This window comes from Spinacia oleracea, chromosome 6, assembly GCF_020520425.1.
Source record: "Spinacia oleracea cultivar Varoflay chromosome 6, BTI_SOV_V1, whole genome shotgun sequence".
NCBI classification, from domain to species: domain Eukaryota; kingdom Viridiplantae; phylum Streptophyta; class Magnoliopsida; order Caryophyllales; family Amaranthaceae; genus Spinacia; species Spinacia oleracea.
This window is the reverse complement of record NC_079492.1, coordinates 125,424,248-125,446,491: the sequence shown is the minus strand read 5'-3', so window position 1 is coordinate 125,446,491 and position 22,244 is coordinate 125,424,248. Positions and strand designations below refer to the sequence as shown.

Sequence of the window (22,244 nt, the reverse complement as noted above, 5' to 3'; positions counted from 1 at the left end):
AAGACTAATAAAGTAATACGAATTCATAAGTTCTATAACATTGACGAATTAAGGAATTTAACATTCTACATTTGATTACTCTAATAAGCTAAATTGATGTATTGAGGATCATAACTAGTTTAAACTAAAACTCTACAAAACTATAACTATATAAGGATATAAATACATAACGATATAATTGTGTAATTATATTGCAGAGTATAATTATATAACTTTGTGAGATTATTAGTTTACAACTATCCAATTCTATATAACTTTATGAGATTATAAGTTTACAAGTATATAACTATGTATGACGGTAATGATATAACTATTTAAGTATATGTAACTTTATGGATTAAACAGGTTGTAAACGGTCCGGGTTGAAACAGTTTGGGTTGCAAACGTTCCAGATTGAAATTTTCCGGGTTGTGAACGGTCCGGGTTGAAACAGTTCGAGTTGTAAATGGTCCGAGTTGTAAACAATCTGGATTAAACGGGCTTTTTCTGGGTTGAGATGGTTCAGTTTGAAACAAATCAGGTCATTAATGGTTTTTGGATCCATTCGGGTAGAAACGGTCCGGGTTGCTGCAAGACGGTTTGTTATCGGATCTCGGGTCTTAATGGAGTTAATATTTTCGAGTTGTTTCGGGTTGAATATAATTGAATTGGATCGGTTTTTGGATTTCAGCTCACGAATTTTTAACGATTCAGATTTTTAACGATCGAATTCAACGGTCCGGATTGAGAATTAACGGCTCCCTGACATACGGAGTAATCATCATCTCCCGAGAATGAGGTTTGAACCCTTATTTGCCGGTATAAGAAAATCAAATTAATTTTCCCGCACTCCTTCATCATTCTACGGACTATCCAACACACTCTCGCTGTAGAGCCTTCTAGCAGAGAGGAAAATGCTGCACGAAATTCTGCTAGCATTGCTAGGTTACACCGGCGACCTAATCGTCGACGAGCGAGAATGCCAAAATTCCCTCGGAATTCTCTCTCCTGATTCGCCAGTTGCCAATTTCCCTACCTTCAAGCTCGCCCCTGACCTCTCCTTCATCGCTCCCAGCGACAGGTTTTTCTCCCTCTCTTTCTCTCTCATCAACTGTAATTTTAAGTTAATTTTTGAATTTTGCTGGAAATTTTACATATTGGTTGAATTTGCAGGGATGTGATTGAGAGGATTATTTCGTTAGGGTTTTACTACAGAGAGTTGGATCGATTCGCCACGAAATCGAGGAATCTGAGCTGGATTAGATCAGCGAGTGCGAACGTGTCTCCATTGGAAAGAAGCGAAGAGATTTCTAAGCGGAAGAGTGAGAATCAGAGTGTGTATAGGAGGGCAATTGCTAATGCCATTGTTGAGATTCTTTCGGTTTATCGGTCGGCGGTTTTGCAAATTGAGCAGAAGTTGTTAGCTGATCCTCTTCCCATTTTGGCCACTGTTACTCAGGGCCTCAACAAGGTTTTTTCCTCCTTCTGTTTAGGGTTAATTCTTTTAGGAACTTTCCTTACAAAGAAAAAGAAAAAAGCTTTTAGGAATTTATGGAGTACTCCGTATAATTTTTGTTTGAAAAAAGAGCTTTTCAGCTAAATTAGGCTTATACGATTGTACTGACGATGCATATACCTCCAAAGAACATTTCCTGCCTTGTTGAAACTGAACTCAGTTAGTCTTTTGAATAAATTTAAGTTGAAGTGCAAGCCATATGCTCGACAGCCTAACCTAAATTGACAAGAGATTATTTTAAATACTTGGGGATAGAAGGATAGTGTTATAAAATCAATGCTCATTTGTTTTAGTGCATTGAGTAGACCACGCAAAAAAAACACATGAAAGATTAAGCAGTTTAGGTGAAATCTTCCATCTTTCATCTTAAAGAGGTTTTTTTTTCACTTCAAGTTCAGATTTTGTGGGTAAAAGGAAATTGATCCATCCATCCCCCATTGCAAGTACAGTTTAGTGTTTTTTAGGAGAGGTGAGAGAAATTGGTACCCAAAATGGGTAAGTATGAGGATTGAAACAATATTTTATTTTATGGACTTGTCTAAATTGAGAAATGGGAAGTTTAAGAGGAGACAAACATTTTTGTGAGAAATGGGAAGTTCAATGGGGGACAGAGGGAGTATATATATCAACTGAATGGTAATATGTTTTTGATAAGGAGTAGCGACCGAATGATGGAGCCATGCCCTTTTATACGAGTTTTAGAAAATACAAAAGTTTGGAGGAACATTGAAGAAAGATATTGAGCTCATATAACCCCTCATCAAATTTCCGTGTCAAATAGAGAATGCGAGACATGTGATCCCTTTTTAGGCATATAAATCAAAGTTCAATTTATTTTGAAGTAAGTCAAACTGTAAAAGGAGGAATATGAAAGTCCAAATTCCTCATTTAGACAACCTTTTTATGTTACACTTTATTTCATTTGACACTGTTAGTATTTAGTAAGACAAAGGACATGGATGAAACTTGTAGTGGTTTAGCATCCCATCCATTATCTTGGAGGGCGACTTGTTAGAAATCTTGATGACCTTTTTAAGGCGGTAATAGTAATGAGTATATAATTTTGTAAAGAAAGTAATACAGAAACATATGGTAGACTTTTTCCTAAGCAGCTTTTTGGAATTCATAAAATGTGATATAAGCATGGGGCAGTAGAGACAATAGCCAAACAGTGTCAGTAGAGATAAGTATCTGTGATGGAGCTTGATAATTTTGTCAATTGGGTTCAAGTCAGACTTCTATATTTCTATACTTTGTCCCACAAAAAGTGGTAAAAGTGGATTCAATTCATACACCCAACTTTTCCTCCATATATTTTAGCAGTTAGCTCCACTCCCCTGCTCTTGTGCCGAAACTCACTAAACCCCGACTTTCATCAAACACGCTATTGTAATTCCTGTACTATTGCATAGCTGAAGTTCTCAACTTGCCCCTCAATGGTGACTATGATGGATTGATGGTAACTATGTCTTGGGAAGAACATTTTGTATTTTTTCATCTGCTATTGTCTTATACAGTGGAACATTGTTGTGATTTATTATCAGTGGTTTTTTTGTTTGTTTGTTTTTTTTTCTTCTTAAATTTCAAGTTTATAACTGAAGGATTTTTCTCTCCAGTTTTTTGTTCTTTTGCCTCCTCTATATGAGCTTATTTTAGAGATAGAGCGAGATGATGTTCGTGGAGGAAAGCTTCTCAATCTATTGCATAAAAGATGTCACTGTGGGGTGCCTGAACTTCAAACCTGCCTTCAGAGGTAAATTAGTGATTCAATTTCCCCCTTAATTACTGACTCAATTTTGAAAAAGATCTGTTATCCTGGTCAGATGGATTTAGCATGTTTCTGTCCAAGATATGTATCTCTTTTGAGAAAAGATGTGTTGAGTTTGGAATAAAGGGATGGGAAGGAAGGGGTAACCCATTTAGCTTTATTTGGAATTTGATGTTTCCATGCTGGTGTATATTATCTTTTAGTATACTCGTTTGAGTCTATCGAAGTTTTTTGTGAAGGTGAAATCTTGATTAGAGCTGGTCCCTTATAATCTTGTCCTTTAAGAATAATCCATGATGGCTTAATTTGCAGTTGATATCTTTCATGTGACTAAAAAATGCAACAAACTCGGGTGAATTATTTGAGTTGGTTGCTCTATAAAGGAGAGGTACATGGTGGAGGTTGTGGTCTCTCTCTTGCCGTTTGTGAGCTACATTCTTTTATTTCCTTTTGCTGGTTAAGGAAGTTATAAAATGCTTTGCCCATTCTTCAGAATTGAGTTTCTTAATTTCATATTATAGGGAAGCCTCCTGATGATCTTTCTTCTTAAGTTGAGAGTCTTTCTTTGCCTACCTCGGGGTCCTTCCAATCAGGCATTCTAAAGAAGAGTGTCTTTTGTGATCTGGTGGTCAACAAAGTCTATAAGAAGGTAGATGGTGGAAAAGTTGGCATATTTATGTTTGGGCTTGAAGAATCCTCTCTAGTCTTGTCAGTTTAGTTTCCTTTTTACCTTTCTGTCCTTTTAAGTTTCTTAAATGGTGTGGAAGATGAGAGATTTGAGAGGGCCACGAAGGAATTTTTTTAGTCAGGTATTGGGGAGGACTAAGTTGGACCATGCTAAAGCCTAAAGGAATTGGATTTTCTTAGTTTTGGTGTACGAAAACATCTTTTTATCTGGTAAATGGGCTTGATGATTACGGAGTACCATTTAAAGCTGATTCCTTGTGCTGGATTTTTGAAGAGAACGTGCAGTAGGAATGGATTGGACGGGCTAGAAGGGTTAGTGCTTCATAGTCTAGACCTTCAAAGTTTTTACTCTCCTTTTCTTTTTCCGCGAGGAAGTGAGATATGAGGTTAGAAACAGACTCATAGTATTCTTTTTATTGTTAGTTCATCTTTTGCACTCATATTTATTGTTTTGTCTTCTGTTCCCTGATACTCCTGTCGCCATAGTGGTGGTAAGTAGTACGGAGTAGTTCTATGTCCAAGAACATTGACTCAATAGATATTCTGGGTAGGGACTTGGGGGGTTACTGATCTTGCTGACCTGTTGAGCATCCTTGATTTAGTTCCCTTAACAGATTCTCAGTTAGGCGTCTTTGGCTGTAAGATACTACTGCAATCCCTCATCCTTTTCCATTGTCCTCTATTTCAGAAGGCTAGAGTCCCAGATAGAGTCTTAGCTTTTGTATGGGCATCTTTTCTTGAAAGAATAGTAACTTGCTATCTGTTCAGAATCTCGTCAAGGTTTGTTGCTTAATGTGTGTATTGTGTGCTTTACTGGTCCGGAGAGAGGCGGATGTAACGTCTTTGCATACTATGTTTTATGATTACTTGGGTTTTGGGAATACGCTTTTTCGTGTTATTGGGGTGCTTAAGTACGTTACATGTGTCTCAGTGTCTTGTGTAAATTGTGGAACATCTATGAATTTCTGACATTGGGTTTCAGAGAACAAGGGGGTTAAAGGTTTGTGCTCAGCTTTTGTTTTTATTCTGTGGCCTATGAGGGTGATTTGTTTGTAAAGGAATTCTAGAAGCTTTTATGTTATTGGGCGTCTAGTATTATTCTGCGGGAGAGAGCAATATATTGTGTCTTTCTAGACAATCATGGGGATATCTCTGCGATTTTTCTTTCAAGCGTCCGAGAGATTGAAATGCTGTTTCAGTCCTTGCTAATTCTCTCAAGGATTGCTGGCTTTTCCTTTTTGTACATTTGTACTTAAATGCGATGGAGTTTTCTTTATACAAAACTTTGTGACAAAATCAATTTGGCAATTACATAAGATCAATCTTTGTCTTTTATATCTAGTTAGGAATTTTGTTATGGATTATGGTGATACCTTGACAGGGCTTCTAGTTCAGTGCACTATATTGGTTATCATGAGTTTTAGTCGGAGATGCTTGATGCCTTGATGCTTCTGATGTTAAATCATGTCACTTCTAATATGATTTGCATTTTACTCTGAAATTTGATTATGAGACTGAGTTCAGTTAAATTCTAGTCATTTACTTATTTCCTTCCACGTGGTAGGCTGCTTTGGCATGGGCACCAGGTGATGTTCAACCAACTCGCATCTTGGACGGTTTATGGTATTCTTCAAGATCCTTATGGAGAATTCTTCATCAAATGGTAACGGCATAGACCTTTTATTATCATCGAGTTGTCTGCTATCTCATCAGACTGGCCATTGTTCTAATATGCTATGTGGCTCTTAAACCTGTTCTTGTTTCTGAGTAATATTTCTCTGCATTTCGTTTTGTTGCTGAAGTTTGTGGAGGATTTTGCTTCATGTCTATTTGTAGCCTGTGCTAGTGAGAGTTCCCTAATCAGTTCTGTATTGATTCACTTTCTAGTTACATTTTTCGCTAAGGATATGGGAACTTTGTTACGTCGTATATGTTTTTTTTGTATAATGAAAGCAGCTGCTATATCACCAATTGCATTCTTATATGCCTAGTACTCTAGTAGTATCAGTTAACCAGTTTGATATAGCAATTTTATAGAAACTCGGTAGTTAAATGTCAGGAAAATCACAAAAATTCTCTTTTCTCATTGCATCTCTATACTGATTCATCCACTCTTCCGAACAGATATAGAGGTGGAATAAATAGGTATGTCTCTATGAGACTCGCCTTCTCCATTTCTTAATTTAATTTATCACATATGTAGAAAGACTTGCCTTCTCCATTTCTTAATTTAATTTAGTACATACGTTGAAGGACTTGCCCTCTTCATTTCTTAATTTAATTTCAATGGTTCTTAGAAAAATGTTTCATGATCATGTCATTTAATCTTCAATTGTACTAAGGACCAAAATCTTCATTTGTCCCTTTAAAATATTAGAGCTGTGATATAAGACATCAGGGATAGTTTTGTTTTAAATGTGTGTACATAAGTGTTTAGGGGTCAAAATTAAATGATGTAGGGGGTGGAAAAATGAAATATTATATGATCTATAAATGTAAAATCTAAAAATGTTATATGATCTAAAAATGTTAGAGGATAGTAAGAGACTTAGAAACCTGAGACACCAAATATTATATGATCTAAAAATGTAAAATCTTATTAGCTTCTTGTGAAGTTGTGTGTTTTACAATTATATGAAGTTAGTATTCCTGGGTCCTATTTATGTTTGTGGAGACGGATAACTAGAAGGCTAACTGGCTAAGTACATGCATTCTTTAATTTAGTGGACTTTATTAAGTATTTCTCATGAAAGATCAAGATGGCAACTGTTGGATTATATCAGTATAACTAGAATCATTATTTGGTAAATTCTAAGATGCACTGGGTGCTCGTACATGATATTTTGCATTCAGCAGGATGTTCCTCCTGCTACTTGTAGAAGAATAACTTGTACTCTTGTGTTTTAATTTTTTAATTTCCTTAGGGGGGAGGGTGTTTGGTATTCTCGGTTGCATGTGTTGGGGTCTGTTTCTTCTGTAGAGTGGAGTGCCATAAGGAGCTCTTCAGTATTTCAAGATGATTATGTCTTTTAAAATGTAGGAGGGTCTTTAGTTTCAGACATGGTTGTTAATCTGTATTCAAGATCCGTATTTATAAAAAATAGAGATCCTTAAATACATCCAGTTGTAATTAAAGACGAATAAGGGGGAGCCGCCTGAAAGAAAATATTGAGTATCCCCTTCAATAGTCCTAAAGAAAGCAGCTATAAACTTCACTTTGAGATAAAGGGAACACTTCTGCGTTTATTTTATTCATCCGTCTCTGAGTCGGTTCGAATTAATAGTTCTCAGTGTACATTATAATTCAATCATCAGGCTCAATGTAAAGTTTTGTTCATACGTATCTGTGTCTCTTTGTCAGCGAAGAAGGCAGGGAGCTGGGGAAGGATTCCTCAAATCCTGATATGATTCGGAAATTGACACGCTTATCAATAGAAGATTCCTCTCTAGCTGATTGGCACTTGGGGTTTCATATATCTTTGGTATGTCTCAGTTGTGTTCGGAGATGCTTGCTTTATTACGAAAGCATTAGCTGTAGCTTTTGGATCAATTGTTAGATAGATTTATGTTGTAACAAATACGTGCCACGAAGGATTAGGAACAAATCTGTAAATACAATGTAGATCAGATAGCAAAATAACAAGAATTAAATGGACAAGTGTTTATGAGAAAATTTATATTTTCTCCCCTCAAGTAATGTTTTATTATTAAAGTTCCTCCAAAATAACACAATAGCCCTCTTTGATGATTCGTCTCACCAATTGGATTCCATCTCTTATTTTCTAGCTAGACCTAAACCCCCTTTTATAGGCTAAACTAGAAACCCTTGTATACTAGAATTATAATACTTATCCCCAAGAATATAATTCTAGAAATTGATTACATACCAAAAACTGTCTAGTTTCTTAATTAATTTGTAATTAAACTAGGAAACTAAAATAACAACTTGGACAAACCCTTCCATGCATAGATTGTTGCTTAATTGTGTAGCTGACCACATATTGTTTCCAAACCATAACAATTATACGTGTCCAGCGGAAACAATAGTCCCATAAACAATTGTGTCTCAGCAAATTGTATATTTTGGCAGGCACAACAAACGGTTCTTGACCCGTGTAGTTTACGTCGATTAAATAAGCTGTGTTTTATACCTATCACTTTATACTCTAGAGTCTAGTGTTACCTTTAATTTCTTTGAACTCCACTTTCTTTTTCTTTATGTGTGTGTCAATAATTTTGTAGCTACACGGATCCATATGTCCGTTAAAGTGTTAGGGTTTCTTCCGAATACCTTGTTTCAGCACAGATTGTTCTCTTCGTCCTTCTATCTCTCTTCTCTTTTTTTCTTTTACTTCTCATTCTTTGTTGGGTGTGGGAGGGAGAGGGAGGTTGGTCGGCAGGCTTGTCAAGTCATATATTTTTTATCTGCAGCGCATGGAAGATATTTCCATTGTAATTTGAAATTAAAGAAAGGATCTATGAAAAGAAGCACACCTACCAGAAATAAAGACTTCATTTGGTTGGCTTCATTTGCTAACTGGAATTGTTGCAAATGCTGAAAAGATACATTTGAAGTTGTCTTTGCGCTATCGAAGAATATGGTAGTTGGTTACAATCCAATTATGTAATGTTCTAGGAGTCACTTTCCCCTGAAATGACAGAAAAATGGCTGCATGCTTGTCAGTAGAGTGTCTTTATCTTTTATTTTTCTTTAAGTCCTGATCTTTTTCCAAATATTTCAATGTATCTTTGATTTTCCTTGTGGTCTTTTAGTTCCTGGTGTTCCTGCTGCAAATATATGATGTTATGATATGGCAATGCAGGATATGCTTCCTGAATATATCCACATGCGTGTTGCAGAGTCTATCCTGTTTGCTGGTAAAGCTGTTAGGGTGCTTCGGAACCCCAGCCCTGGTTTTGCACAAGATTCTTTGAACCAGCAAATTCCGAGGGAGTCCTACATAATTCAAGGATTTGCTGATCGCTTTTCCTTCCAAAAAGATTCTTCAGCAGATTCAGAACTTACAGGAGAAGAATTACTACCACAGTCTGAGGCAGATAAGATAGAAGCAATGCTCCAGGATTTAAAGGTTTCTTTCTTCCAGTATGTTTCCTCACAGATCTAAGGGGTCATTTGGTTCAATAAATTGGAATGGATTGGTATGGAATCTCATACCATAGGGGTATGGATTCAAAATCCCATACCACTCTAAAGTTGTTTGGTTTAATCATGGAATGGATTTTATATCCCATTTACAATGTTTGGTTCACTAGTGGAATGGATTTAAACACCAAACATTAGAAAAAAAAATTGTACAATAAATCCAAAAGTGATAAGTTTCCTGGCACTTTATATCAAGTAAAAATAAAGTAGAAAATCCAGCACCACACATTCAAAACAAGAAGAGAATAAAAAAAGTACATATTAAAAAAAATGGCATCTCAATACTAACACAATTAACCGAAAATATAATTCCATGGAATACTCTACTGAAGCACTGTCGAAGCAGAAGAAACAAATTGAAAAACAAGTTCATCTCCGATTCTCCAGCCTATGCAGTTAAATAAGTCATTATCGAAATACAAACTCATCAATTTGGAGAGAATAAATTAAAACTAAAAAATGTAACGAGAATCATGTTGTCGGTAAAAAGGAACTTTCTGGCCGACCACGGTGGCCGGTGAAGTGGAAAGATCTGACCAAAGAAGGTGGACGGAAAAGAGATGGCCGGATCTGAACTTTCTGACCAATGAGCTGCTTTTTCTCTCTTCTCAATTGTGAGTTAGGGTTTCTGTCAAAGGAATGGGTTGTGAAATCTTGGGTGGGAGGTGGGTATGGGATTCCAGGGGGATGGGGTGGAATTAGAACCCTCTTGGTATGAGGTTCCATACCAATAGGGCCCAACCAAACAATAAAATAGATGGAATGGATTCTAACTCCATTCCAATCCATTCTACGGAGTAGTTGAGTTTTACAGGCTACATGACTTGTGACTAATTGAGGAGTTTATGGATATTTGTGACTTGTTACATGCTTTCCTCTGGTGCTAATTGTTGGTCCTTTACCAATAAAAGAGCTCACCCAAAACTCCCAAGAGAAGAAAAAGGAAAAGAACCAAAATTTGTTGTCCTGAGATGCTGATAGCATTTAGACTTATAATTCTTGATTTGATATGCAGGAATCAACGGAATTTCACAAAAGGTCGTTTGAGTATGCTGTTGATTCCATTCGAGCTATTGCGGCCAGTCATCTTTGGCAGGTGGTGTATGCAATATTTATATATATTTGTTTCTATTTCTTTATGGTGTCTGTATAAAATTTCTTGAATACAAATGCAGCTTGTAGTCGTTCGTGCTGATCTGAATGGCCATTTAAAGGCCCTTAAAGACTATTTTCTGTTGGCCAAAGGAGATTTCTTCCAGGTTAGTTATGATCATATTCAAGTTTACGAGTCTTACTTGCCATGCTGCTTATTGTGTGTGGGAACTCTGACACCACCTTCGTCATTTTTCATTTTATGATTGTATCAGGGTTCTGTAGTATTTAGTTTTTTTTTTTGGTAAAAGGTAAGAATTATATTAATAAGCACAAAACAATGACAAGTCTACGAGGCCTAGGCCCTACAACCAAAACAAACAGAAGACCAAACTAATAGTTTATTACAATGAGTCAATCCAAGATCAATCTATAACAGACGTTTTCTTGGGTAGAACTGCTCGAACGCTGCCCTTCACCAAGTCTTAGATGCATTTGACAGTAGCATCCACTGTAGGAATCCTAAAATTCCAATATCCATCATTTCTGACTTTCCTAGTCTGGTATAAGCAAGATGTAGCAGCAGCAAAACATACTTGCTTCCCAACTAGAGCAGCTCCTTCTGTAGTATTAAGTTGGTGGCTCTTTTGTGTTCTTAGCAGTTAGCACAATTCCTCTTTGAATAACACTTCTTTTTAGGGAATGTGGTTTGTGTTGGTAGATAAGCAGAGTATAATATCAATTCGAAATTGAGTTTTGTTTAGCTATAATCATGGATCTTTCATCTTTGCATCCTTCATTTTCTAGTCTGTGTCTTTGTTTCAGTAATCAAGGAGTTATACACAAATTAAAATAATCCTGTTTTTTCTGTCTTTGGCACCTTTCTTTTTGCCCTATTTGATTGTTACAAGTTTCCTCTTGTTTTTAATTCTACCAGTGCCATCTAATGAATTATATTTTGCTGATCAAAGTTTCTCAACTTATGCTATGTCCAATTAATTTGATTGTCTTGTATGTCACTCTCCATTCTGTACAACCAAAGCTTTCAGTTATCGCCTAAACTGATGATATTTGTTTTTATCAAACCTTCACACAAATCTTTCTTTCATTCATAATTCCTCTCTGTGTTCAGAACACCAATATTCCTCAGCATGTGTAGTTGCCAGTGGAGTACTCACCTTTAGGCATGGGCACATGCTTATTTGTTATTCGAATATGGTATGCAAGAGCAAGATATACGCTGGAAAAATTATGTTGATTAGTTTTTAGTTAAAAGCGTCCTTTCATGAAAGAAAGTAGAGTAGATTGTAAATATTTGTATCTCTGTGTTCCTCTGGATCACATATATGGCTTGAAGCAAACCTGATCCTGCAGTTAGAGCTTGTAATGCTGAACTTGCTGAAAATACATCACAAAAGCTTACTAAACTTGATGCTTATGCACATGCCTTTAAGTTAGTTAGCTTTCTTCATAATCATTTAAAGCCTAATAACTGAATGGCCATCTCATACTTTTCTGATGTTATTCTGATGTAGATAAGTTTAGCCAACTATTGGGTCCCAGGTGTTATTGTTATTCCTAATTTCTGTCTTTGATGTTTTGAATAGTTCAGCCATACTAGTGCAAAATATATTCTCATCTGTTTCTTACCTGTAAAATTACTGAAGTCTTGTTAATCATAATGTATTCAGTGCTTTCTGGAGGAGAGTCGTCATTTAATGCGTTTACCACCTCGCCAATCAACTGCTGAAGCTGATCTTATGGTGCCATTCCAGTTGGTAAGATACAACACTCAATTATTTTTCACTTCCTCTTTTATTGACGTGCAATCTGGTATTGGTCTTTGTTTTTTCATTGAGCCTTATAACTTTGGACTGTTAATCATGGTACCTTTTTTATTGGCCTTTGACAGAATATTAGGGGGATTTATGTTAAATATCAAAGGAAATATTCCAAAAGTAAAGATTAAAATGGGACACCCAAAACGGAGTACGTAAAAATTCAAAAGGGACGGAGGGAGAAGATAAAAGAAAACATAGTTTGCGTTTCTTCTTTGTCATACGGAATGACTGATCATCACAGACTAGAGATCTTGCTCCTGTTAGCAGTCAGGTACAAATGTATGATTAAGCAGAATGATAAGATTAGTAGTTAGTCCGTGATTCCAAAGAAAGATTGAGACTATGTTTGGTTGCTAGGTTCTTTGGTAATAAAAATGCGTTTGGAATTGTTAAAAAACTGTAGAGTGTAGATAGCAAGAAATGAAAAGGAAATTATCAAGGACAAGAACTTACTAAGTGCAAACAACATGACCAACAGTTGTTATGATTTCATAGATTTAGCAGGGAAGTAGTGAAGAGAATGGCTCTCTCTCTTATCTCCTCTGTCCAGCTTCTCACTCCTCTCTCTAGCTTCTCTTCAAGAAACTCTCTTCTTCTGATTGGCCTATTGGATGTTCTTATCTCTGCTGAACAAAGGGAAAACGTACATCAGTCCTGTACAAAGTAAACAATTTTGTCAAATTTGAGAAGAAAAAGATGGTAGATCACTTTATGAATGGCGGTTTAGATGGGCATGGCCTCGTGGATGTGTCATGCTATCAGTTGATCAACTTGATCTTCACCCATTCCCTCTATTTTTTTTTTTACTTGATCGTCACCTAGGAACATAGATCTAAACAGACATTAGATTAGGATGTTTTTGGGTGGCTGATGACCAGTTCCAATTTCAAAGTCAGTAAAAATCATTCTTCTAGGGTGAATCTTGAAAAGGATGTAGGTAAGAAAGGGGGGTTCAATCATGGAGGTTCTGTAGGTCAAATCTGGTCCGGACTTTCTCTGGGAAGCAAGGTTCTGAGTGTGATCTGCATCGGTGTTCACCTGGAGCAACCAAAAAAAGAATCCAGTAGGGGTAGACGTGCTCTGAGTCTGACCGCTTTTTGTTTTTTGAGATTAACCATGTGAGAGGAATCAAATCATTTCACATAATAGGTCGAGAATAGGGTTATTCATGATATTAATGGAGTAAAATGTTACGTATTCCATGTAGCATACTTATTGGAATTGGGGAGTGAAGTGAACAAGGAGCCAAGTTTTTTCAGCTGATGTAGGTTAAGTTGGTGATCTGAGGAAAAAGCAAGTTTCCTTTTTGAACTCGAGAAAGCCATTTTAGGGGGGGGGGGGGGGGGGGGGGGAGGGGTGGAACTGGTTTCATATTCTTTTCCATGGGATCAAAATTTTCTTACTAGATGATGTGATCAATCATAGAAGCAGGAAAAAGTTGGCCAGAATAGAAGCCGTAACCTATGTTACTCAGAATCGGTTTCCTTTATTGGAAATGGCAAGTGCATTGTTTTAAAGAATTCCATGTTTTGATGAGGGTACCACCATGGTGGTCATTTTCTCATGGTACTCAAGATGTCCGGAAGGATAGAGAGGGACTTTTTTTTTGATAGTTAAGGAGAGGGAAAATTGAGTTTGATTATAAGAGATTTGAAATTGATTGTTCGCAATATAACTTGGCCATCCTAGCTACGTGGGTGTTTTGCACCAAACTAAATATGATTTGTGTATATACTAAGATGTCGTAGTGGTAGAATGATGTAAGTATGAGTCCTGGTGGCTTGAAGCTGTTTTTAATAAAAGTATGGCCTTTTTGTCACATTGTGATTGATTTCAGGCTTATAGGTACTTTTTTTGTGGTACAAGTGGTGTATGTGGTCGTATTGATGGTGTTATCGGTGATGGAAGCACATATAGTAAGAATAGGGACTTATTTTTGACTAAGAACACCCATATTGCATCGAAGGTTGATAATGGGAACAACAGGGGTTATTGGAAAACCTTGTTACTCGGATTTTTATTTCACCTCAAGTAACCTTCTCGGATTCTTGACTCTTTGACATGGGAATGGACAATTGACACTTCAGTTTAGACCAAAGATATTGACATATACCTGGTTTGGCGCAGGGAAAATTTCAGTTGATTTTGGAAATGACTTATTATGAAACCTAAGGCAAGAAAAGCAACAATTGGTATAGGCCTTGTATAAAACAGAGGTAGTTACTGTAGTAGTATGTTGAAAGAACCTTGTAAAGAATCCCACATACAAGCATGCTGGCCAGCCGAACGAGAAGTTTTCCTAAAAGTATGCAAGTGGTAGACGTCTTGCTAGGGATACAGGGCTAAAGAAACGGTTTTAAATAGTATCCTTGTGCATAGTTCTGCATAGTCTCAAACGTTATCAGCTCCCGCAAGAGAACCAAACTTTCCTAGATTGATGGAGAGAGAACAGTATACAAGTTATTATTGGTCTAAAGTTGAACTTGATGGGTTTTGAAAAGGGTTAGCTATGCTCTTTCATCAGTAGGTGAAATGTAATTTGATTTATTAAAATATTGAGTCGTCTGATGCATTATGTTCTTTTTTTTGTCCGATTTACCAGTACTCTTTTCAACGCCTGTTCCAAGCATTGTGTAGTGTTGTATTATCTTGGATATTTTAAACTCACTGAAATTTCTATATGATTAAGTAGTGAACTAGTGATAAAGGTTCACTTTCTTTGTGATGCAGGCTTCCGTGAAGACAATCAGTGATGAAGATAAATATTTCTCTAGAGTATCATTACGGTGAGAGCCAGTACTCTGGATGTTTACGTTACTTTTGAAGTTTTGATTTTTAGTTTTTCACATCTAACCCCTCGTTTGGAGAATTTGGTTTGAGTTTTTGTTCTGAGTTCTATTTTTATTTGATATGCTAAGCGGTTATGAAATTTTCTTTGGTAACTTGAGATTTTGACTTTCCTCCTTTAGGGGTGTAAACGAGCCGAGCCAAGTACTACCTTGTTCATGTTCATGTTCATTTCATTTAACTTAGGCGAGCTTGAGCTCTAGCCCGAGCTTTTAGCCAAGCTCAAAAGTCTATTCAAGCTCGGTTCGTTTAGGAAATTTTGTGTTCATGAGCGGTTCGTGAACGACTCATTTATTAATCGAGCAGAGTTCATAAACGAGCTTCTTTTTAAACAATATTTTTCTTAAAGGAGCTTTGCGCTCGGGAAACCGAATTAAGAGTTCTACTGACTTTGGACTCCTCACTTTTCCTTGTCTAATATCAAGCTTTGTAATGGAGTATTGGATGCCTTTCTAATTCTATCAAGCTTTTTAAATAAAACAATGCAATGATATTACCCTATTTTTTTTTTTATTCTATGCAAACATGCTTTGGGATGTGCACTAATTTAGCAATTATAATTCTGTTTTTTTTTTCCTTTTTCCTTTTTTCTATGATCTATTTAATTTGTTTGGAGGTTAAAAGTCAAAATATGATTTCGAACGAGCTTGTTCTTGAACATAAATAAATAAAGGTAAATGATCATGAATATAGATAGACGAGCTTGTTCATGAACATAAATAAAGGAGTTGTTCATGAAGTTAAGTGAACGAGCATACATATGAAGTTAAATGAACGAGCATACATATGTTCATGTTCAAGCTTGTTTATTAAACGAGCGTCAAAAGTTGTTCAAGCTCGGCTCATTTATTAAATAAACGAACATGAACGAGCTTTAGTCGAGCTCGAGCCCGAGTAGTTTATTGAAAGTCTCGGCTCATTTATATAAGTAGAAATTTTTAAATAAGTGTTGTTTACTTGTTTGGATGCTTTTTTAAATAAGTGTTGTTTGGATGCTTATTTTGTTTCTTTTGTAGTTATTTGTACGATATGCTTTTTAGGTAGAGATCCCTTTCACTTTGTACTTTTGTGGGCTATGTTTGCTTTAATTCTTAATGTTTAATTTTAGTTTATGATGACCTCTAGGATGCCTTCAATTGGAGTTTCTGTGAAACAAACCCAAGTTAATGTACCTAAATCAAAAGCTTACAGTGGTGGAAGTTCTGGTGCTGCCTCATCAAACATTACAGCAGACGTGGATGGCTGGGATGGTATAACTCTTGAATATTCTATCGATTGGCCCTTGCAATTGTTTTTCACACAAGAAGTGCTGTCTAAGTAAGCCTTTACATTTTAGCGTTTTCATCATTTCAACGATTAACGTATTTGAATATAATTTCGGTGTTTTATAACTTCCTTTTACAATTTTGTTTAAGGAAATATCATCTGCTCAGCTTTTGTGAAATTTGTTGATTGGTGAAAGCTCCTTTCCCCCCCTGACTTGTGTTATTTGCCGAATCTGCAGGTACTGTCGTGTATTTCAGTATCTGCTACGCCTTAAACGAACACAAATGGAGTTGGAAAAGTCTTGGGCTTCGGTGATGCATCAGGACCATAGTGATTTTGCCAAGCATCGCAACGAACGTATAAAGTGCTCAAATTCCCAGCAGCGACGACAACGGTTTAGACCAATGTGGCGGGTTAGAGAACACATGGCCTTTCTGATTAGGAATCTTCAGTTTTATATCCAGGTAACTAAAGTCAAATGTCTGTGGGTATTGCCCTTCACCCTTGTCTTTCTTTTTAGCGTAGGGGAGTCGAGGGTGAATTTAGCTATGTCTATCTATCAAAGGGTCTAAAGTTATCCTGTAAGGCTATAAAATGGAGTACCTCCGCCACCCCAAATAAAGTCCTTGCATAGATATATCCTCGCTAGAGGAACTGTGGTAATAGTAAAGTATGCCATCACTCCATCAGGATAACGTACATGATATGATGCAAATAGATTGATCAGAATTTTGATTGCATGATGAACTCAGTTGGCTAAAAAGAGTTCTAGGTGCTCCAAGTGTTCTCAAACCTTCACTGACATCCTAAGAAAATGAGGGACAAAAAAAAATTGAATAAATGGTTCTAGATGCTCCCAGACTCCCAGTGGAGAGAAATTGAAGATTTTGAACTAGCATTGGCTTCTGTTTGTTGAAGTATGGCTTATCCATCAGTGATGTTGCCTCTGATACTTTGTAGTACTCGCTCATAATTCTCCAAATGAAACTAATATAGCACGTATTCCCGATACATGTCTAATGAATTCCTGTGGTTGATGTTGCCTTTGCAGGCTATGGTTTCCATATTCCTTACAGTATTTATTAACTTCCCCGTCTGAATTAGTTTGAGGAGTATCCTGCTTAAAATCATTGTTTATCTGTCTGCAGGTAGATGTCATTGAATCACAATGGAATATTCTACAAACTCATATCCAAGATTCACGTGATTTTACCGAGCTTGTGAATTTTCATCAAGAGTAAGTCAATATCTTTTAGTTGCTCGCTGCATTCTTTTTAGATGCCATACCAACACGTTTTTACAATTGCATGCTGACTTGTATATTGGGGATCATCAATGTAATATTGATGTGTATTAGGAGCATAGGTCTTCAATTAATGATGTGTTTTTTAGTTTCTACTGCCTTTTTTCTCAACCCAGCGTTTTAATATGGTTTAGGGAAAAAAATGAAAAGGATCGCCTTTTGTTGTTTCATGGGAATCGTTAAGGGAAAAATTATTGCGTAGGAGGCAAAGATTATGTTTATAGTGGCATTGCAATTGCTTGTGGGACTGCATGTTTTGGCTTCAGGTTGAAACTTTGAGGGTGCACCTCCCCTACAACTGGGGGAGTGCGAGCTGTCAAATCTTACCCGTCCAAAAAGGGCAACATTTCCTTCGTTCTTTAATAATTGCAACACTTTCCTTTGCAAGAAGTTTGAAAATACTTGCAACATTACATTATCTGCTTCTGGGTTCTCTCTGTTTCTCTCCTCGTCACATGGGCTCCTTTTTTATTTTTTATATCACTCTCTATTTTTCTCCTCATCACATGGGCTCCTTAATCTCAGTGCCTCCACCCTCCCCTTATTGTAATTATTACAGAGCATAGGAATGTATCATTTATACGGTTTTTAAACTCAGATCTTTAAGTCTGGCCTATATACTTTTCTGCTGCACTAGCTGACACTCTCCTAACTCCTAAGGGTTCCATTGTTCCAATCTATTCCAAATTATCTTATTACTTGATATCAACCAAAATAATCAAAGGAATATAGTGGAACACTCGAAGAACCAACCATGTCGTACTCACGTACTGTTTATATCACAGGGATAAAGTTGATGCTTGTTTTTGTCTCCAGAATCCTATGTTAAACATATTGAACTCCGGCACCTGTAGTCTTGGGGATGATCTCTCTTTTCCTGCCAAGTTCAACTTTTATCTGTATGACTCAATGTCTTTAATAACTACACGTAGATATTTGAGCTTGTGCTTTGGAAGCTTTTTGATGCTAAATGTGTTTTTAATGTTTCTAAAATATTTGCAGGTATATGTCAGCCTTGATTTCTCAGTCATTCTTGGACATTGGTTCTGTGTCAAGGATATTGGACAGTATAATGAAACTTTGTTTGCAGTATTGCTGGTGCATTGAAAACCAAGAAAGCCCTAATGCAGCTGAGTTGGATCACATAACTGAGGTAATTTTAACTTCTCTTCTGTTTGGTTGACATTAAAATGAACTAGTTTTAAACCTGTGTGAATGTGTGATGCAAATTGCAGTCTTTTTTTATGTTTTAAAAGTTTTATTTTTCAAATTCACCATATGACTGAAAAAGTTTATATATTTCATTTCGTGTATTAATAAGAAAACAATGAAGATGGTAATATGCGTTGGTATAGTAATTGAAATTGAGAAAAGAATGTTTTCTCTGAAGGAAAGCATCTGAATTATTAAGCAAATTGTCGGAAAAATTTGAGAAAAAGGCTACTTTTTGCAATTACCAATAAGGAAGATAGGGTACGGAAATGAAGAGTGACAGACCTTACAGTTTTCAATTGGAAGGAAATAGAGATAGAAGATAATGGGAATTGAAAAGGACTTTTTTAGGAAATTGTGTTATGAGAAAAAGAAAACTCCGGAACAGAGTAGCTTAGTAATAGAGTGGTTTGAATGGGAAGATTTCTTTTGTGAAGCTGACCCGTGTCCAGTTATGACGTCGACGGTCTTTTCTTTAGTAAGTTATAGATAGATTGTGCTTTATTCAATTTCTGGCAAAACCCCCTTTACTCTATTACCTCTCTTACCCTGTAACATTTACACATTTCCACTCACTTATCCACCTTTTTCTTACACTCAACCACCTTTTACACTCTCTTACTTTATCAACCTTTTTACACACTTTCTCTCCTTTATCTTGATATTTGTGCAAATAGTAAATATTTTCAGGACATTGCGAAACGGAGGTAGTGTATCTTAATCGCTGCTGCTTGCTATTCTTTTTGTTTTTTGTTGACATTAGCAAAGCAAGGTAAATATTACAGAAACTAGATCTACATAACTTTGCCATAGTATGCGCCTTCCCCAACTGATCCTTCGGAACTTTCAGAAGAAGACACCATTCTAGAGGTCAAGGCAGGTGCCTGATCTTGTCAATCATCCAGCATTGATAAATATCTGCATCATCTTTCCCCTGAAGCATTCTGACTAGAGTAATGTAGTTAATACATACATTTACCTTAGGTGTAATCAGTAATGTTTCTCGAAAACCCGACAGAGGCTGTAATTGCAAGACAACGCTTCAGCTTGGAGTGCAGAATGAGCCAAAGTAGAACCCCACCCCTTTGTCAACAAACAGTATTAGAACTGTTTAAAATTCATCCTGCACCCACCCTTTTAGAGCCCTTGTGCCAGGATCTATCTATTGGCATATTGCCCCCTCGAAAAAGCCCATGTCGACCGAGAAGAAACCTGGAGGAGAGGTACACTTTCTACAGCTAGCTATTTTTTTTTAATACGTAGTCATGTACTGAAAATTTGAAGAAGCTTGCTTGACAGGAGTCTCGGCCAGGTGGCCTCTTTGGGCCTCAACAGAGCTTCGTCTTTGTATATGTGAAGCATTGTTTTCTGATTTATATTTTATGGGGACTTACTAGTTGCTATCTTGTCATGGAAATATTATGACATTTGGAGCTCCAATCAGTTGAACCTTGGAGGCTTGGACTTGTGCCTGTCCCTATATTAGGGGACTGATTAATTGAAAATCCAGCTTAACTCTATTTGTATTAACTGAAGAGTTTGTGATCCTAGAGCTCTAAACCGGATTAGAGTGGCTTCTCATTTGGTGGTGCTTAAGATGCGTCAAGCCTAGATTATCTGGAAACCGCTGCATGAAGTAGAAGGAACAGTCACCACCAAATCCACGTGCACTAGAACTAGTCAGCTAGAGCCTAGAGCCAAGTATAAGGTTCTTCTAAGTCGGCAGTGTTTCAGAACCTTACATTCCCTATCACCCTGTTGTCATGGAATAACCTTAGTTTTATCGCTAAGTGAGACCTTTCTGGTCTAGTGGAATGTGACTTTCTTATATAGTGTTCTGGGATTGAAATATTGTCTCTGACTTCTGAGTTTTCTTCAGGCTTCCCTAGAAGTGTTGGAGTCATGTATCTTGAATTTAATTTCTTATATATCTAGTTCTAGTGAAGGAGTAGCTTCTAGCGAGGGAGAATACTTCATTTTCATTGTTACAAAGCATCTGAATAATTTACTCCATATACTAAGCTGTATAGTCTGCTTTGCTATTTCCCTGCCATTCAAACCACACTGTTTAGCATATCATATTTGCATAACTTGTCTGCTCTAATGTTAACTTTCATTCATGTTCAGGAATTTAACAAAAAGTCAAACTCCTTGTACACTATATTGCGTAGTAGCCGACTTGCTGGGAGTCAGAGAGCCCCTTTTCTGAGGCGTTTCCTTTTGCGTCTAAACTTCAATTCATTCTTTGAGGTGAATTTATTACTTTTTCTCCCACGTCATTACTTATTTACTTTGTGCTCATTTTAATAGCTGCAATCATAAAATCTCACAGCATGCTTTGAATGTTAGGGTTATTAGGGACGATAAGTTACTCCGAGTCCAATCACTCTGGAGTCCACTTAGAGTGGCATATTTAAGTACCATATACTTTTTATAAAATCTAAGGACCTTTTAGGTGCTCATGGCCAAAAAAGAGGTGTTTCTGATAGAAAACCTCATTTGGGTGGATTTGTGAATCTACTCACTGTAATGAGTTTTACATTACTTTTGAATGTTTTTTTGAACTTTAACGGTCCCTCTTCCTCCTCTGCTAAGATTGACCCAGCAGGCCAGCAAGGCAGCCCTCCCTTTTTTGTCGTCAATTTGTGCATTATTTTTCATCTATTTGTCCATGACTTGTCAATTTTCACTAATTTCGTTGCATATCTTCAATTTGTCTGCGCGAGTTCTCATGCATTTCTGACAGGGGGGTGGATTGGTGGGTTTAGCATATAACAGGGGTGAACTTGGGAAATGATGGAAAAGTTCAACTGAAATCTGAAGGGTGTGCTGCGTTTATCAAACATATTGTTCCGTGTAGTACTGTAGTATCACTTTCTGTGCATTTGATAAACGTTTTGTACTTTTTCCGTTCATCACAGGCAACTGCAAGAGGCGTTCTGAATGTCGTTAGGCCACGTCCTTCTCTTCCAGTATTGCAGCAATAAGCTTATAATTAGTGTTTCTGTTGTCAGCAAATCTGAGGCACTGCAGTGCTTCATTGGATCTACTTCTATTTATGTGCTCTTCCTGTGATATAGCAACTTGAAAACGGTATCTCTGTTGGCAAATAAGATTTGGCGCAATGTTTCAGTGGCTCTGCTGTTTCTGTTTATATTTTCTTTGTTACAGGTGGCTAAATTTGATTGATTGTGTAGATCTGTATCTCTGGCCAGTAAGTGTAACATTAGCACATTTTAGATTTTAAAGCTTCTGATGTTACTCAAAGAATGTACATAAAAAAATTGATGTTGGAAGTACGAAATAGCTGGATTTAAAGTTTTGGTATACTTGTATGATCTGAATTTCTTGCTTTAGATTTTACTGCATAAGAATCAAATGGCTAATGATCCCGTGTTCTCTCTTCACAATAATCTTAAAGTACTACGTAGTACAAGGCAATCAAGAGAATTAAATTGTCCTAGTTCAACTTCTGCATTATCTTCTACATTTTTCATAGTACTATATCTGCCGAGGCACGTGTATTTGGACTTGTAGTTCAAGGCATTTGCACTAAAGCCTTCCAAAAA

The 22,244-nt window shown here is 36.7% G+C and overlaps 1 protein-coding gene across 1 annotated transcript; it reads left to right on the top strand.

The window, feature by feature from the left end:
• The first annotated feature begins 787 nt into the window (after nt 1-787).
• LOC110774718 (gamma-tubulin complex component 4) lies at nt 788-22,004 on the top strand. Its single transcript, XM_021979284.2, has 16 exons — nt 788-1,060; nt 1,153-1,450; nt 3,112-3,248; nt 5,515-5,613; nt 7,312-7,432; nt 8,774-9,040; nt 10,130-10,210; nt 10,290-10,373; nt 11,898-11,984; nt 14,778-14,833; nt 16,020-16,211; nt 16,399-16,624; nt 17,309-17,397; nt 18,466-18,616; nt 20,803-20,925; nt 21,597-22,004. Exons 1-16 carry the CDS (start codon nt 894-896, stop codon nt 21,660-21,662), a joined length of 2,244 nt encoding a protein of 747 aa, XP_021834976.1. The 5' UTR covers nt 788-893; the 3' UTR covers nt 21,663-22,004.
• Nucleotides 22,005-22,244: the final 240 nt, after the last annotated feature.